General features: G+C 54.2%; 3 protein-coding genes and 1 long non-coding RNA gene across 8 annotated transcripts; 1 reads left to right on the top strand and 3 right to left on the bottom strand.

Annotated features, from left to right (window-relative positions):
* Positions 1-722: 722 nt before the first annotated feature.
* S100A5 (S100 calcium binding protein A5) lies at positions 723-6,500 on the bottom strand. Of its 2 annotated transcripts, none has more exons than XM_063695016.1 (3): positions 6,436-6,500; positions 3,604-3,755; positions 723-1,012 (listed from the first exon to the last, which is right to left on the bottom strand). In XM_063695016.1, the coding sequence occupies exons 1-3, from the start codon at positions 6,443-6,445 to the stop codon at positions 872-874; spliced, it is 303 nt and encodes a 100-aa protein (XP_063551086.1). In that variant the 5' UTR covers positions 6,446-6,500; the 3' UTR covers positions 723-871. The 2 variants fall into 2 exon arrangements, with proteins under 2 accessions (XP_063551086.1, XP_004026788.1); XM_004026739.4 differs by lacking the exon at positions 6,436-6,500 and adding an exon at positions 4,934-5,180.
* Positions 6,501-7,169: 669 nt separating this feature from the next.
* On the bottom strand, positions 7,170-9,473 carry S100A4 (S100 calcium binding protein A4). 4 transcript variants are annotated; one of them, XM_004026732.4, is made up of 3 exons: positions 9,319-9,473; positions 8,204-8,359; positions 7,170-7,473 (listed from the first exon to the last, which is right to left on the bottom strand). In XM_004026732.4, the coding sequence occupies exons 2-3, from the start codon at positions 8,342-8,344 to the stop codon at positions 7,309-7,311; spliced, it is 306 nt and encodes a 101-aa protein (XP_004026781.1). In that variant the 5' UTR covers positions 8,345-8,359; positions 9,319-9,473; the 3' UTR covers positions 7,170-7,308. The 4 variants fall into 4 exon arrangements, with proteins under 4 accessions (XP_004026781.1, XP_063551078.1, XP_055215747.1 ...); XM_063695008.1 differs by having other exon boundaries at positions 8,862-9,372; XM_055359772.2 differs by having other exon boundaries at positions 9,020-9,372.
* Positions 9,289-15,390, top strand: LOC109026036 (uncharacterized). The gene is made up of 3 exons (XR_010129629.1): positions 9,289-9,475; positions 11,861-12,687; positions 14,812-15,390. It is a non-coding gene; the product is annotated as an uncharacterized lncRNA (long non-coding RNA).
* On the bottom strand, positions 10,906-13,804 carry S100A3 (S100 calcium binding protein A3). Its single transcript, XM_004026735.4, has 3 exons — positions 13,636-13,804; positions 11,917-12,062; positions 10,906-11,417 (listed from the first exon to the last, which is right to left on the bottom strand). Exons 2-3 carry the CDS (start codon positions 12,055-12,057, stop codon positions 11,253-11,255), a joined length of 306 nt encoding a protein of 101 aa, XP_004026784.1. The 5' UTR covers positions 12,058-12,062; positions 13,636-13,804; the 3' UTR covers positions 10,906-11,252.
* Positions 15,391-16,575: the final 1,185 nt, after the last annotated feature.

Raw genomic sequence — 16,575 nt, 5'->3', positions numbered from 1 at the left:
TCACCCCAGAGGAGATAGGGGGAGTAGCCAGTGGTGTAAAGGATATCTGTGGCACCCATCCCCCACCAGCAACAAGTTCTTACCAACACCTCCACGCCTTCCCCTCAGTGCCCCAAATTCCATTCACTACAGCACCTTTGGTGTTAACGTGCATGCACGTGGGAGCCCAGCCCTGTAAGCACCATTCGTTATTTACGGGGGAGTGAAGGCCTTTTCAGACCCTCCCCTGAGAAAAGATTTTGATGGAGGAGGCAGGGAGAGAAGAAAGCACTGTCCCCCATAGATGATGAGAGTGGTGCTATTGAAGGGGAAATGGTGAAGAGGGAGGGGGCTGGTGTGGAGGCCAGACATGCCCTTCCTACAGGTGCTGCCAAGGTGGCCTCCGGTGAGCTGTGGACAAGTCAGGCCTGCCTGCCTATCACCGCCCTCAGGAGCCACTCCCAACCCCTCCCAGTGTCCTCCTCTCAAAGCAACTTTCCCTCTTAACTTCCTCTGCATCCTTGCAGAGTTCCCGCCTGGCCTAACTTCCCCATTTTCCAGGCAGGCAAAACTAAGCCATGACAAAACCAATGACGTCCACACCAAAGAAGGAGAGGAATGCAGTGGGAGCCCAGGACCCTAACCCCCAGAGGCAGAAGCTGTCTCAACCCACCCAAGGAGAGACCCCTCCTGTGCTCCCCTCTCCCCAGGCCAAGGTAGACAAGACAGCTTCAAAACCAGACTCCCAGCACCTGCGATGGAAACTTTATTTCCTCCCATGGAAGGGTCCATCTGGGAGGGAGAGGAGGGCAGGGGGCCAAAGAGGGTCTGTGAGAGGAGCAGCCGAGGTCAGCAGCAAGGGGTGGAGGGTGAGGGTGGAGGGCAGCCCTGGTCACTTGTTGTCCTCTAGAAAGAAGTCATTGTAGGCCATGCACAGCGTGGTCAGGAACACCGAGTACTCCTTGAAGTCGATCTCCTGGTCGCTGTTCTTGTCCAGGCTCTTCATCAAGTCATCGATGCGGCTCTCCTTCATCTTTTGTGGACCCAGGTGGAGAGACAGCTCAGACCCCACTCCCAGCCCTGCCCTCGCACCACTGCATGGTGTCATCCCCACCCCAAAACTTCAGGGTGAGCCCCAGCTGAGTCAGTGACACTGTCAGCATCTCGACCCCCAGAGTCTGCCCACTGCCCACACCTAGGGAAGGGCCTGGCACGAGGTAGGGGGTCAGGGACCTGACTCCTGAATGGAAATAAATGACAGCAGGAATGCTAGCCTAGCCTGCCTTCCCGGCAATACTGTCCCCCAGCCAAAGAAACAATCATCTAGGTTTTATACCAACACCTGATAAAAACAGCTTGCTGGGTCAGGCGTGGTGGCTCACACCTGTAATCCTAGCACTTTGGGAGGCCGAGGCGGGTGGATCACCTGACATCAGGAGTTCGAGACTAGCCTGACCAACGTGGTGAAACCCTGTCTCTACTGAAAATACAAAATTAGCCAGGCATAGTGGTACATCCCTGTAATCCCAGCTATTTGGAAGGCTGAGGCAGGAGAATCGCTTGAACTTGAGAGGCGGAGGTTGCAGTAAGCAAGATCATGCCATTGCACTCCAGCCTGGGCAACAAGAATGAAACTCCTTCTCAAAAAAAAAAAGAACACCTTGCTGATTATGTGGCATTGAGTGTTATCCAAGTCTCTGAGTGACTCTCTCCCCATTCTAAGGACTAGGTGAGAATAAGCCCGGACAAAATGTCTCAATGAGAGCAGTGCACTGGGGCTGTGAAGCCACTGCATCCCTCCCCTGCTAGGAGAGCTGTGCAAGAGGCCTGCCTGGAGCCTGGTTGTGCACTGCTGTTCGGTCCCCTGATGTCCCAGCCTGGCTCCATTAGGACGATGGAGTCAGGGTCCTCTGGGTGGAACAGGAAGAAAATATAGACAAGCAGACCCTGATGTCTCCTCATCATTGCCGTCAGCTACAGGTTTTCACAGGAGACATTGGGACTTACAAAGGCGGAAACTGCTTGTCTGTCACGTGATCCTAGTCCCCAGCCTGGGCTCCTGTTATTGCCAGGCCCTCCTCTGGGCATCTCTCCTTCTGTAATTAATCCCTGCTGGACCTGTGGCCCCTCCCTCTGCCCTCATTAACTCCAGGATGCAGGCAGCCTGGCAGAAGGCCAGAGATCAGGCCTGGGGACGCCCATACCTGCTTCTGTCCCCTGCCCACGTGGCACACTGTGGACCTTCTTTCTGGGAGGGCCTACCAGGGCTCAAGGTGTGATAGATGGAGAGGCACCCAGGCTAAATTTTAAAGGAAACAGGGAGGATGATTCACAGGCCTCGCCCAGAACTCCAGCTCAGCCTCCCACTAGCGGATTGTCCTTAGGCAAGTTATTTGATGTATTTGAGCATTGATTTTTTTTAACTGTAAAAATAATAAGACTAGGCACAGTGGCTCATGCCTGTAATTTCAGCACTTTGGGAGGCTGAGGCGATAGGATCATTTGAGGCCAGGAGTTCAAGAACAGCCTGGGTAAAATAGTGAGACCCCATCTCTACAAAAAATTTTAAAAATTGTCTAAGCGTGGTGGTATTCGCTTGTAGTCCTAGCTTCTCAGGAGGCTGAGGTAAGAGGATCACTTGAGCCTGAAAGTTCAAGGCTACAGTGAGCCATGATCGCACCACTGCACTCAAACCTGGGTGACAGAGTGAGACTCTGTCTCAAAAATATTTATCCTTGGCCAGGCGCAGTGGATCACGCCTGTAATCCCAACACTTTGGGAGTCCGAGGCAGATGGATCACGAGGTCAGGTGTTCGAGACCAGCCTGACCAACATGGTGAAACCCCATCTCTACTAAAAATACAAAAATTAGCTGGGCGTGATGGTGCGTGCCTGTAATCCCAGCTACTCAAGAGGCTGAGGCAAGAGAATCGCTTGAACCTGAGAGGCGGAGGTTGCAGTGAGCCAAGATCATGTCACCGCATTCCAGCCTGGGTGACAGAGCGAGACTGTCTCAAAAAAAAATATATATATATATATATATTTATTTATTTATTTATTTATCCTCAGGGATATTGTATTATAATAACCTCATGGGCCTTCCCTTCTGTCAGTCACCTCCCTCCCACCACCTCCATCTGGTGAGAACCAGTTCTGTCTCCTCACTACCCTATGTTTACAAGTTAACCTTTCAGTTTGAGTGCCAGCACCATCGGAGAGCCCTGGCCATGCTGTGCACACAGAGAAGAATCAGGCAGAGTCCCTACACTTGAGTTGTACACAGCTGGACCTGGACACCCTGCATCCCTTCACCACCCATGACCCCTAGCACAGGTTCTGCCACTGCTGCGAGAGCCTGGCCCCACCATCGAAGGCTCCTCAATCTCCTTCTCTAAACCCTCCAGACTCAGCCCTTCCTCCTTCTCAGTGAAACCCTGACCCATCCTCCTTCACAGAGGGCTAGAGTTTTGCTGGCCCGAAATCCCCACCATCTTCCTTTGTCTCTGTCTGTAGCCCTTGGCCACCCTGCCCCTGGCTTAGGCTGGAGGATCCTGAGGGTAGGTATGTGTCCCCCAGAGGGAGTACTCAGACTTTGGGGTGGAGGATGAGGGAACAATCACCTACCTCCCCAAGACACAGCTCTTTCTTGACCAGCTCCTTGAGTTCCTTCCTACTCAGGGTCAGTTTGCTACCCTCTCTCCCTGAATATTTGTGAAACGTGGTCACCATAGTGGTCAGGGCCTTTTCCAGAGGGGTCTCCATCACAGTGTGCAGCTCTGTAGAGGGAGAGGGGAAGATCCCATTCCTCAGGAAGTCACCACCAGCAGCACTAGCCTACCTCTGAGGCCCCTCCCTCAAAGAACAAGAGACTGGAACCCAGGATGAGACTGAAATCCACTAACAAGAGCGCCCATCTATATCAGTACAGGTTACAATGAGACCCACAGCAAACTCTGGAGCAGCTGGTACAAGGAGAACAGCAAGCCCCCAAAGGAGACCGCAGACTCTCCTGCTGGGGAGTTGTTGAAAAGGAGGCCTGAGGCAGAAAGATGAGAAGACGACCTCCTCAAAAGGCCCTGGTGGCAGATGGTGGAGCAGATCAAAGGTCACGATTTTCTCTCTGCTCCTTCCAGCTTAGGAACTGGTTTTCCACAGGCAGTTCACCAGCCTTTTCCCCAGTGCCTGAATCACCTATATCAAGGAGAGTCCCATTATTAAAGTCGGGGACAGGGCAAAGAGAGAGTCCAGGGCTGAGAGGGGGCTGGGCTGGAACTGGGCGATGAGGTCTCAACAAGGAGCAGCAGGGAGGTGAGCTGAGCTGGCCCAGCTGGTCTCCAGACTCTGGCCCAGAGCAGTGCACACAGAGACGGGTCAGCGGGCAGGGAGGGCAGGGGGCCTCTTGAAATCTCCAGGATCATTCCAAAACCTGGATCCAGAGGCTACGCTTGAATAAGGGCCTGGATTCCAATAGCACAGCCACCCTCAGCCAAGGGAAGAGACAGATGGAGCTCAAGTGACTCAGACTCAAAAACCACTTCCCCCTCAGGGAGGAAGGAGGCAACACCCACAGAACTTGGGGGCTGCAGGTTAAATCTGTGGAGAGTCTTCACCTCCAGCCCAAAGCCCTCCCTGCCATTCTTGAACCAGACCCATCATTCCTCTCCCACCACAAAAACCTCAGCCTCTCCCACCTCAAGGAGACTCAGCTGGGACCACAGTTGAAGGCAAGGGCCTCTGTGCACCTGCAGGAGCATCCTGGCTAGTCCAGACCCCCACCTCCATCCCAGAGCCATTTCTCAAGAAATTCCAAAGGCTCTGCCCTCTCCTCCCTGAGCGCATGCCCGCTTGTGGGGCCAGGCCTCCTTGGTGGAGGTCACCACCACTTGTCACCTTCATCATCCAGCGTGACCCACCAGATATCAGATGAACAGAGACATAGGAAGGAAGGACTTACCACTGTGGGAGTGAGCCCAGAGAATCCAAGCAGCAGGCACAGCCTCCCTCTCACTGCCTTCTGCCTTTATTTCCCTGATCTCTGTCCCTAGGAAACCAGGGGAGAGAAAGGGCCCATGGGAAGTGGTTGGGGACTTGAGGATGCCCACGTCAGAGCCTCCCGGGATGGAGCTGGGGAGAAACCCCTTCTGCCAATCTCACCTTCCTTGTTTACAAACAAGGGCTGGGGACACACTGAGTTCCCATAGCACACACGTCCCCAATCCCAGAAACTTTATTCTTCTGACCAAAAATCAGAACTCAAAATCTGAAATCTGATGGAACAATAAGCCAAAGAAGGGAAACCAGGCTGTCCTGGAAAGAAAACCTCAGAAGTGTGGGCCAAACACAGGGCACCATCTCCCCGTGTCCTAGGAAGCTCTCCACATCGGGCCCCTCCCACCCATCCTGCCACCCACTCCAGGAGCAGAGAAGACAGCCCTTGAGATGGGGATCAGTGGAGGAAGATATTTTCTGCGAAGGATATGGTCAAGGTCATGAGCTAATATGGACCCAGAGGTTTTTAAAGGGCTTTTAAATGAACGATTTCTTCTAGGCCTCAGTGGTCTTCACAGGAAAGGCTCGTCAGAGACTCTTGGCACGGAGGACTGAGAATCAGGAATAGGGAAGGTGTCCAGCGAAGGGCTAAGGCCCAGCACTGGGGTGGAGGTTGTGGATTGGGGAGGGGGGTTCAGGTTCAGGATGCAGTCAAGGAGGAAGTAGGGGCCAGGGAGAGTTTCCTGTATCCCAGGAGACACTCAGACATCGTTCTACCACAGTAGAACAACGTACTTCTACCACCAGTCCAAGAACAGACCTGGGCTCAGGGTGTAGTACCTATCACTGCTGCAGTCCCACCCGAGCCTGGGGGGCCTCCCCACTGCTCCCCACTCCACCCCACCCCCAGTTGGCAAGGTTAGAGAGGCAGCAGGGATTGGTTGTTATGCAGTAGGCATCTCTGAAGGAGAGCGTGACCTGGGTGGAGGCCCCAGGGAGGGTGCTCCCAGGGTGGGTGGATGGAGAGAGCAGCGGAAGGCAGCAGACTTTCTCCTGAACGGAAATTCCTCCCAAGTCTCTGTAGTCAAACCCTGCGGGAACATCTGAGTCACCTGCCCCACTCCTCTGAAACCTGAGAGAAAAGCCCCATGTGATGAGAGGACAGAGGACCCTCAAGAGGAGGTCAGTGGGACAAAGCCCTCCAGCCTCTGCACCTGACCTCCACGCACCTCTTCCTAAAAGATCCCTGTGTCTCCCAGACATGGCCTTGAAGTCTAACCTCAACCCACCACTGCACCCTGGAGCCACTGGCCTTGAACCTACCTAAGGGGAAGCAATATCATGCCTCATATTTTCTGGGGGAAAATTAATCTCAATTTCATTTGTCAGATCATATATGTGGAATTTTGTCTCCAAAACTATGGTCACCTTCCCACCATTTGCCTCACTCCCACTCCAGCCACTGACCCCCACTCATCTCTTCTGAGGTCCCCTGTCCTTCTCTGAAGGAGCTTGATTCCTGACTGATAACAGATCTCATCCAGGGACCTTTGTGGCAGAGATGGTGGATTCGAGAATGCCTATATTCTCATGCTGCTGCAAACAGCGGGTCTCCCTCCACATTGCCCTCCCTGATCCTACCACGCACAGGAAAGGATTAATCCATCCCTGTGGTTTGAAGCCAATGATCTGGAAGTGGGTGGCAGGACAGGGCCTGGACTGTCAACGTCAGCACTGAGTGCCAGCCCTCCTCCCCATCCCACTCTCGCCTAAATACTTCCTCCCTGCAACTCAGCCTTATTCTTTTCCCTCCGACTTACTCCCAGGACACCCAAACTCCATTCCAGACCCCAACCAGGAACAGATATGACCTTCAATTCCAGCCTCGGTTCAAGATCCTGCCAGAGGCAAGGTTAGAGAGAGGGGGGAAGGGTAAGTGGGCTGGCTGAGATCCCACAGCTGGGACCTTCCAAACCTTGGCAGGGGGGTGGTGAGTGGTCCCCTTCTCGACTTTGACCACACCGAGTGAACTCTATTGCCTGTGCACACACACTGTTAGTCACCATGCATCCCTCCCCTAACTTCACTGGACTGCTGTCCATAAAACTTCAGCTCAACTCCCAGCTCTCCCCACCACCACCCTACAACATATCCCTCAGTCCCCAACCCACGCCTCCAGAGTCTCTCAAACCATCAGCCTCAAAACTTCCAAGAATCTTTATTGAACTTGCTCAGCATCAAGCACGTGTCTGAAGGAGCCAGGGTGGAAAAAAAAAATGTGCCCACTGGCGACAGGGAAGGCCCCAGCTGGCAGACCCCCCAACCACATCAGAGGAGTTTTCATTTCTTCCTGGGCTGCTTATCTGGGAAGCCTTCAAAGAATTCGTTACACATCATGGCGATGCAGGACAGGAAGACACAGTACTCTTGGAAGTCCACCTCGTTGTCCCTGTTGCTGTCCAAGTTGCTCATCAGCTTCTGGAAAGCAGCTTCATCTGTCCTTTTCTGGAGGGAGAAGAGGCTACAGATAGAAAACAGAAGCCCAGTGGGTGGAGCCAGGACCAGACCCAGTTTCTACTCCCAGACCAGAGTTCAGGGAGGCTCCTTTGGGAGGTCCAGTTTGGAACTCCAACCCTCAAGGCTAAGCTAGGGTAGAGAAGGTGCTCGTTGGATAAGGAAGTCTGAGTACCCGGTGCAATGGAAAAATGATGGGACCACTACATTTTCACCCAAGGTTATTCTAATAATCCCATGAGGTAGTAATAGTCATGAAAACAATATATAAACTGTGTTATGTTTGATACAAATATACATTGTTATTGTTTGAAGGGAACATCTGCAGGCCTGTGATCATCTCCACATCTGTGTCTTCACATCTACAAGCCAAATAGAAACTCAAACAGTGTCCACTGTTGGAGTGATGGCAAGAGTCAGACAGTCCCAGTCCGGATGGCAGTTGTGTACACTGACCACCTTGGGAAGTTACTTAGCACTCTGAGCTTAGTCTTCCCTTCAGTTAAGTTGTGCAAAGCACCTGGCGGTGTCTGACCCATTCATTCTCAGCCCTCTTTCAGCATGGGGTCAGGCAGTGAGTGGTGGTGTTCAATGTGTTTCCACCCCAGGCAGCCACCCCACTGATAGATGCCCTCTGTAGCTAATGCTCTAGAGCAAGACTGCTGCCCTCCTCTGTGGGAAATGCCTCACGTGGGGACACACTCAGGCACTACCCACTCACCCCCAAGAAGCTGGGCAGCTCCCGGGTCAGCAGCTCCTTTAGCTCTGACTTGTTGAGCTTGAACTTGTCACCCTCTTTGCCCGAGTACTTGTGGAAGGTGGACACCATCACATCCAGGGCCTTCTCCAGAGGGCACGCCATGACAGCAGTCAGGATCTGGGAGCAGGAGGCACAGAGACCATCTTATTTATCCCACCCCTCAGAGACGTGTTCAGAATGCCAGGCTTCACTCCCATCCCTCCAAGAGCACTTGGCAAGACTCTGCTCCCTCCCTGGAGGAGCCCTGAGCAGTGGGCCCCCGCTCCTGGCTGGGATGGTGTGCACAGTGGGGAACACATGCTCTGGGCAGTGAACATTTGCAGGATCCGCTGCGCAAGCTCTGGAGATTCAGGCAGCAAGCTCCCAGGGCCTCCCAGGCCTTGCCTCAACAACAGCATTTTTTCCACCCCTCACTCAGTCTATCCACTCCCACAGCTCAGCCACAAAGGCCCCGCCCTTGCCATTCTTCTCCCTCCCAGAACTGGGTGCGGCTGCTGGAGGCCTGCCCAGGGGCCTGCAGCGGAAAAAACCAGCACAGCCGCTTAGCTCTCAGCATGGGGAGGGGCAAAGTGAGGTGGCAGAGGCAAGGGTTGGAAGAGAAGCTGCAGAGGCCACGCACCTTCTCCAGCTGGGCTGCTGCGTGCAGGGCAGAGGCTCATGGGGCACACCACCAGACAAAGGCCCACAGTTGCCTTCTGCCTTTCCTTTGCTTCCTGCTCCCGAGTGCGCAACCCAGCAAACATGAGCCAGTGCAGATACCCACAGGCACATACATACCAACACGTACTATAGCAACAGCATGTGCAAGCCCACATCTCAGAAGCACCTGGAGAGCTCAAATCCAGTCACTTGCTCGCTTTTCTGTTTGTTTTTTCCTCCCTCTTACATGCATGTGTGTGTGTGCCATGCACACCCACGCACATGCACACCCACGCACACAATCTACCCAGAGTTCCACATCAGAATCTCACATCTGGATCTCTTTAGCATATCTGGCCCCCACCAGCCTCCCCTTCTCCTTCTCCAGCCCTGGCCTCTGACACCCCTTGCATGCCAGTCAGGCCAACACAACTCACCAAACCAAGAAAGAAGAAGCGCTGAGGAGAGAGGGTTGTAGAGAGGGGAAGAATGGGGACGGCCCAGAGGTCTGACCTATTTATACCCCAGCCAGGCCCTGCCCATAGCAGGGGACAGGGGAGAGCGGATACTGCCTTCCTGCTGTGGGCTGATGCGGTAAGTGCCACAGCACCCTCCACCAGCCCAGCCGTGGAACCAAGCCTCCTGTTCCCAGGTGGGCACCCGTGGGTAACGGGTAAGCCCTAGTGGTTACCAGCAGGGGACTGGATGAGATGGGCACCACCCAGTGTACATAGCTCAGCCTGAGTTTTAGAGAGGTGGAGGAAGGGGCACCCTGTGCCTGGAGCATGGGGGACAGGGAGGGAGTAGTCCCCATGGGGAGCTAGGAAAGGAGATGCAGGGGGTGGTGGGTGACAGGTGGGAGATTGCCCTGGAAATGTGGTGACACAAAAGCTAGTGGGGAGATGGGAGGATCGCCTGAGGCCAGGAGTTCAAGACCAGCCTAGGCAACACAGAGAGACTTCTGTCTCTATAAAAAGGAAAAACAATTTTTTTTTTAATTAGCTGGACAGCATGGCTGTAGCCTGTAGTCCCAGCTAGTCAGGAAGCTGAGACAGGAGGATCATTTGAGCCCAGGAGTTCAAGACTGCAGTTGGCTATGCTCAAGCCACTGCTCTCCAGCCTGAGCAACACAGAGGACCTTGTCTCCTAAAAAAATAAAGATTCAAAAACAAAAACTGGGGTGGGGATCCCCATGCCCGGTACTGTCTGCCATGCCAAGTAAGGCTCAGGGTCGGGGCGGGGGGATCTGGAGGGGAACAGGCTCACACCCAAAGGAGGCTCTGGGACCACCTCAGGAACGTCAGTGGGAAAGGTCCTGGGTGAGGTAGTGATGGAGTGGAGTGGCAGTGAGGCGTGGGGGCTCACGGATAGATCTCGGGTTCGGAGAGGGTATCAGGAGGGGCCATTTAAAGTTGGGATGAGTGTCAGGAATGAAGAATCCAGGTTGGGGTGGAGAGTTAGAGGTGAAATGGCATGAAATAGGGGAGTTATAATTCGGGTCAACCTCTCAGGGTGGGCTACAAACTCAGTGAGGGTTAGAAGTAGGGGGTTAAGGCCCTCAGGGGGTTGCGGCTTCAGGGATAGGGGCTAGCTCAAGTTATTCCCTTACCCCTCCATACAGAGCACCCCTTCCTGGCTGGGAGAAACACCTCAGACACCCTAATCCCATTAGTGCTGCTCTCTGGGCTCCCACAGCCCGAGGCAGGGAACAAACACCCCCACTGCACCCACAGCCCCACCCTCCTCCAACCATGAGCACTGAGTCCCAGGGGAAACTCAGGCAGTCCTCTCTCAAAGATCCCAAAGAAAGAGAGAGAGGAAGGGAGGACAGGGGTCCTTGTATTGTCCCCACGCCCTCCTGCTGGACCCTGGAGGCCACTGCATTTCTGCAGGGTCTGCAACTTCCCTCAGGGAGCACCCTGCCCCTGCCCTCAGCTGCCTTCCCGCAGTGGAAAAGGCCAGAGAGGAGCAAAAGAGCTCAGGAGACGCGTCCTCAGAGAAGAACCAAACAAAACCAAGCTGACGCCAGTTTTTTATTAGGAGTTAAATAGGCCCTTTCCCATCGTGGTCTCATTGGTGCACGCTCTGCTGAGCCTCGAGGGCCTCAGAGCAGATCCCGCCTCCTCCCATCCACAAGGGAGGCCACAGGGGTGCAGCAGGCAGGCTGGGCCCCAGAGTGGCTCTACCCCTCATTCGCTGGGCATCCTGATGAAGGTGTCATCACATCTCTGGGCCTCCTAGGTAAAATGGGTTAACTGATCGCAGAAGACCTGGGCAAGTCCAGATTGAAAGGGGTACAGGAGAGAGGGTAGGAGGGGGTGTGGGAGACATGCCCAGCCCCCGACAGCCAGCGTACCCCCTGGAGCAGAGGCTACTGGGAGCAGGGGGGCTCTGAGGGGCAGTCCTTGAAGTACTCGTGGCAGTAGAGACAGAGGCAGGCAAGTGAGCGCACATACTCCACAAAGTCCACCTCGCAGTCCTTGTTGGTGTCCAGAACACTCATGAATTTGTTGTAGTCACATTCCCGAAACTCAGTCTGTGCAAGGGAAGGGTTGGGAGAGGTAAGGGAGTAGGATGAGGAGGGCAGAACAGCTTCACACGCCACCTCCCTCCCTCCTCTCCCAAGTGGACCCACCCCACCCCAAACTACACCCTTCTGAGGGCCGACTTCAACCTCCCTGCTCTGATAATGCACTCGTTGCAATCCCCTCCCAAATCTGTCCTCTCAGATTATTAATCGAGCACCTACTATTTGCTACTGAGTGCCTACCAAGTGTTAGGCATTCTTCATGGTGCTCTCACTCAGTCCTCTCAACAGCTCTGCAAGGCAGCAGGGATGATTGTCATCCCATTTTACAGATGAGGAAGCTGAGGTTTCTGCTGTGTCAGTTCTCCCCCTCCCACTCCCTCCTCACAATCCAGCCCCCTCCCCTTGCTGTCCTGTGCTCATGCTTGTTGTCCCCACGTCTCTCTTTGCAGAGTCTAGGCAGTGCCTCCCACCGGACGAGGAGGGGACGGACACTCTGACTGCTCACCGGGGTCCAGGTGGCCAGCTCCTTCTGCAGCAGCTCCTTGAGCTCCGCCTGGCAGAGCTTGTATTTGTCCCCACAGCGCCCTGCATATTCCTGGAAGGTGCACACGATGGCAGCTACCGCCTGCTCCAGAGGCCTGGCCATCCTCACTGTCACAGAACAAGGGTGTGACTCACAGTAGAGTTCCAGGCCAGCCCCCCCGCTCACCTCTGCCCTCTGTGTTTCTCAGAGACTGTTCCCAGACCCATCTTAACCTCCATCAGGCTTCAGGCCCCGCAGTCTCCCCCTCCTCTGAGCAGCCCTCCCAGACCACACCAGCCCCTCCTAATTTATCCCCCTGCTGTCCTGTTGTTATTTCCCCATGTAGAGGTCTCATTGCCCCAACATCGCTGTAAACTCCTCAGAGAGACAGCATCCTACCCCACCACCCACACACCCCACTGTGGGGCTCCTTAAGCACTCTCAGATTATCTGCCACCTCTTCTTATCCCCAACACCCAGGGGTGGCTCGGTCCCAGTCTGCCCCAGCCCATGAGATGCCCTAGAAGCCTCCCTCCCTGCAGGAACTTGCACAAAGAGAACCTGGCCCTGTGCTTCTCTGCCCTCAGCCCTCGGAGAAGCTAGGCCTTAGCAGGGAGGGGCAGGTCTGAGAGGCGCCCCCACAGCCTCACCACCACCCCCCTAACCCTGCCTCCTGCCCTGAACTCAAGGAAGCTGCACCCAGAAGAAAAACTTGTGAGATCCTCTCTGCCTGTCGCCAGCTGTGCAACCTTGGTGAGCCATTTGTCTCTCTGGGTCTCGGGGGCGGGGCCTGATCTGTAAGTTGGGGTTCATCCCACCTCGCTGGCCTAGTCAGGAACCTGAACCAGATGGTCTCTTGAGAGTTGACCAGTTCGGGTGTTTACCAATCTGAGACTGGCCTCCCCTGAGGTTACCCTCCCGACCCCTGGGGGTTTTGAGCAGGGAGGTTCTGTATAGGGATACCCTGTTCTATTGGAGGGGAAGCCCTTCCTGGAATTGCTCACCTCCCCCCACTTCCACTGTCCCCTTCCACCGCCCTTCTGGGATGATGCCTCCAGCCTGGGAAAACCCGAAGGCGGCCAGGAAGGCAGAGTTTTTTCCATGCTAGCCCAGTGACTCACTCCTGATTCCCCCACGGGACAAGAGTCCTGCAGCACAGGGCGGCCAGGGCCAAGACTCTCCCTGAAGATTTGCCCACTGCTGGGCCCCCTGCTGGGAGCAAATGGCTGGCATGGTTGTGGCTGGCAGGAAAGTAGGGGAAGGGGAGTGGGGAGTGCCAAGCACTGCCAGGATTTAATTCATTGTAAACACCCCAGGATTAGAGCAAGGTGTCCAGGTTCCCAGGAGAGGAAAAGGCCATGATCCTCGGAAATGAGGAGACTCAGAGGTGAAGCAAGGAGGCAAGGAGCAGGTGAGGGGCCTGATCAAGGGAAAGACCAGAGCCTTGAGCCCAGTGCTCCCACCCCAAGGCAGACCTTAGCTCTACACACCTCCCTGCCCAAACTTCCCCGACAGCCCCTCGCTGTGCAAGGAAACCTCTGCGTCCTCTATATCTGACTTCCCTCCCCCTGTCAGGCCCGCCTGTGGTCATCTCTCTGCTTCCAATGCCAGACCCTGGGTCAAGAGTCAGGCTGGCTACTGGGGGTCCCCAAACTGCCCTGACACTCAACCCAGGGCAGGACCCAAGCAGCTGGCACTCACCACTGGTGCTGGCGTTTCAGCTGTAGGAGCTTAGAGACAGGGCGTCACTATTTGTAGCCTCCCAAGAAAGGAAGGAAGCAATTATGGAGGACACAAGTAGGTCAACACTGAGGATGCCCTCAGGGATCCCTCAGCAGCCCCATTACAGGCCCCACCTGCCCACCTATCCACGCACACATCAAAGGCCAGTCTGGGCTCAGACACCACTCCCCTTTCGTTCCCCATCTGCCCTCCCCCAGAGTTGGGAACTGGGACAGTCTCTTGCCAAGTCCTTCCAGCTCAGTAGGAGGAGACAGTCTGGCTTATCCATCACATCACAGCCCCATCTCTTCACTCTGCAGAGGCCCCCAGAATACCAAGTGGGGACGCACTTCTGCCTCGCTCAGGTTGCACCCCTACAAATCTCTATTCCGGGGAGAACTTGGAGAGCACGTGGCTAAGCCTCCCCTTTACAGACGAGAAGTCTGAACTTGCCTGACCAGATCCCAGCTTTTGGCTGTGAACTGCTTGCTTCCCAGGGGGGAAATCATCAGGTGGGATGTCTTTGAGGCACAGGAAGGAGGTGTGTTCCTCCCAGGGGCACTTCCAGAGTCTAAGCTTGAGTTTTCTGGCCCTTCCACCCCAGGTGATGGGAATGAATTTGGGCTAGAGTCACATGAAGGCTGGCCAGTGGCTGGAGCTCCTTAAGGGCTGTTTTCCTTCTTCTCCTGCTCTGCTCAGCACCAAAACAACTTTCCTTGAAGTCTTGTGGGTGGCAGGATGGGATTTCCTCTGGCTTTTAGCTTGAGTGTGTAGCCTTTTGGTGTCTCAGCATCATGGGAGGGTCATCCATTTGTGTCCCCTCTTGGGGTGAGCACTGGGCTTCCACTTCTGTCTTCCTCACTCCTCAAACCATCAGGATCAAAGCTCAGGTTCGGCTTGGCTTGGCCAATGACCTCAGGGCACCGGGGGCCCCAGTACAGATTCTGCTTTGACTTAGATTTTGACCTACTCATTTCTTACTGCCTGGTGGGCTCTTCAATGCTTTGAAAAGATTTAATTCTATGCAGCATTTTTTGTTGTTTTTAGCTGAAGTGGGCACAGACCACCATATTACCAGAAACAGACATACTTTCATGTAACTTCTCTATTCTCTCCCTCACACCAGAGCCTGAGAAACTCTTCCCTGTTTTATAGGAAGAGAACCCAAAACCTAGAAGAGCGTGAGAGGGAAAAGAGGAAGGAGATTGACTCCCAGGCCGGCAAAGAAGCCTTCCTGCCCATGCAGGCAGCCAGAGAGCCAGTGACACCTTCGACCTCGCCCTCGGCCCCCAGCACCCAAGCCTTGCCTGTGCCGTCCTCTCCTTGGAGACTCAGCCCTGTTGGAGAGGGGAGTGAGCAATAGAGGAGGGAAGGAAAAGAGGAGCTGTGATTAGCCCTGTTTTATAATGGGCTATATAGCCCTGTTTTATATGGGCTTTTTAATGGAAGTATGGGGAGCAGGGGGCAGAGAACAAGAGACAGTCACGCAGCAGAAGTGGGGGCCAGAGTGCACCAGCAATTAATTCAGCTCTAGGTCGAGCTTAATTATTCCCACCTATGATATCCCAGCTCTGCCCCCAGCCACCTCCCTTAAGCAGCCTACCTCTGCTCTCGGGGCTTCATTTTACTCATCTGTCAGTGATGGAGGGTGATAATAGTAACTACCTCATAGGTTTGTGCGGGGTTTAAATAAGCTAATACATATAAAGTTCATAGAATAAATAGTGACCAGCACATGGCAAGGGCTTGATAAATGTTAATCAAGAGATGGGTGAGGCCAGGTGTGGTGGCTCACGCCTATAATACCAGCAATTTGGGAGGCCAAGGCGAGCAGATCACCTGAGGTCAGGAGTTCGAGACCAGCCTGGCCAACATGGTGAAACCCCGTCTCTACTAAAAATACAAAAATTAGCTGGGCATGTTGGCACGTACCTGTAATCCCAGCTACTCAGGAGGCTGAGGCAGGAGAATTGCTTGAACCCAGGAGACGAAGGTTGCAGTGAGTTGAGATTGTGCCACTGCACTCCAGCCTGGGCAACAGAGCAAGACACTGTCTCAAAAAAAAAAAAAAAAAAAAGAGAGAGAGAGAGATGGGTAACTTGCCCAGGGTCACGTAATAGTGAGTGGCAGGCCTAGCAGGCATTCATTTTTCGTATAAATATTTAGATGCATTGGGGGTATAGCCATAAACAAAACAAAAGTCCCTGCTCTGTGGAGATGACAGTCTCTTGGGGAAAACAGACAATAACAAAATAGGTGCTTAACAGATTGCTGATATAAATACTATGAGGAAAAATAAAGCAGAGCTGGGAGAAAGAAGATGATGGTAGGGAGCGATGCACTTTATTAATATATGGGTGGTCAGGGAAGAGCCCAGCAGCCTGGCTCCTTGCCCTTGTCCTCATCCACCAGCCCCTGGCGTTTCTCAGCTTGGCAGACCTCTCCGGGTTGCAGCACCTTGGTTAGTCCACTGGGAGAGGACTGGGAGAGACTCAGACTGAGACTGCGGGGAGGGCGGGAGCTCATTCTGGGAGGTGAGGCCTGAGGGGTGGGGTAGGGGGACAGAGTGGTCAAGGTACAGGACTTTGGGGCTGGCGGACTGTCAGGGAAAGAACCTCTAGGCTCTACCTTCCTCTTGCCACCTGCCCTCAAGCATGTTACATTCTTTACCTTGTTAGAGCCTTAATTTCCTTACCTCCAAAATGGGTTTGGAAGATTCCTACTTTAAGAATCCAACATGAAAGCACTTTCTATCACTCGCTGTCACTGTGGACAATGTCAGGGCAGAGGCCTCTGAGTCCAATTCAACAAACATGCACTGAGTCACCTCAGTGGGGCTGCAGGGAGGGCGGGAGGGGAGGGAGAGAACCAGCCTCTCCCCAGCAGTTCACTTGGTCCTGCCTCCTCCATGCAGGTGGA

The sequence above is a fragment of the Gorilla gorilla genome, chromosome 1 (assembly GCF_029281585.2).
Source record: "Gorilla gorilla gorilla isolate KB3781 chromosome 1, NHGRI_mGorGor1-v2.1_pri, whole genome shotgun sequence".
Classification (NCBI taxonomy): Eukaryota; Metazoa; Chordata; class Mammalia; order Primates; family Hominidae; genus Gorilla; species Gorilla gorilla.
Note: the sequence above shows the minus strand (reverse complement) of the source record. Positions and strands in the feature narration are given on the sequence as shown.

Bases quoted from the DNA above. Each gene is read 5' to 3' on its own strand.
- S100A5 (XM_063695016.1), bottom strand. The intron at 1,013-3,603 runs GTAGGTGATTGT...GGTCCACAAAAG, and splicing joins AAGAGCTGTGTCTTGGGGAG to ATGAAGGAGAGCCGCATCGA.
- S100A4 (XM_004026732.4), bottom strand. From the start codon at position 8,344: ATGGCGTGCCCTCTGGAGAAGGCCCTGGATGTGATGGTGTCCACCTTC. The intron at 7,474-8,203 runs GTGAGTGGGTAG...TTCTCCCTCCAG, and splicing joins AGCTGCCCAGCTTCTTGGGG to AAAAGGACAGATGAAGCTGC.
- S100A3 (XM_004026735.4), bottom strand. From the start codon at position 12,057: ATGGCCAGGCCTCTGGAGCAGGCGGTAGCTGCCATCGTGTGCACCTTC. The intron at 11,418-11,916 runs GTGAGCAGTCAG...TCCCTTGCACAG, and splicing joins AGCTGGCCACCTGGACCCCG to ACTGAGTTTCGGGAATGTGA.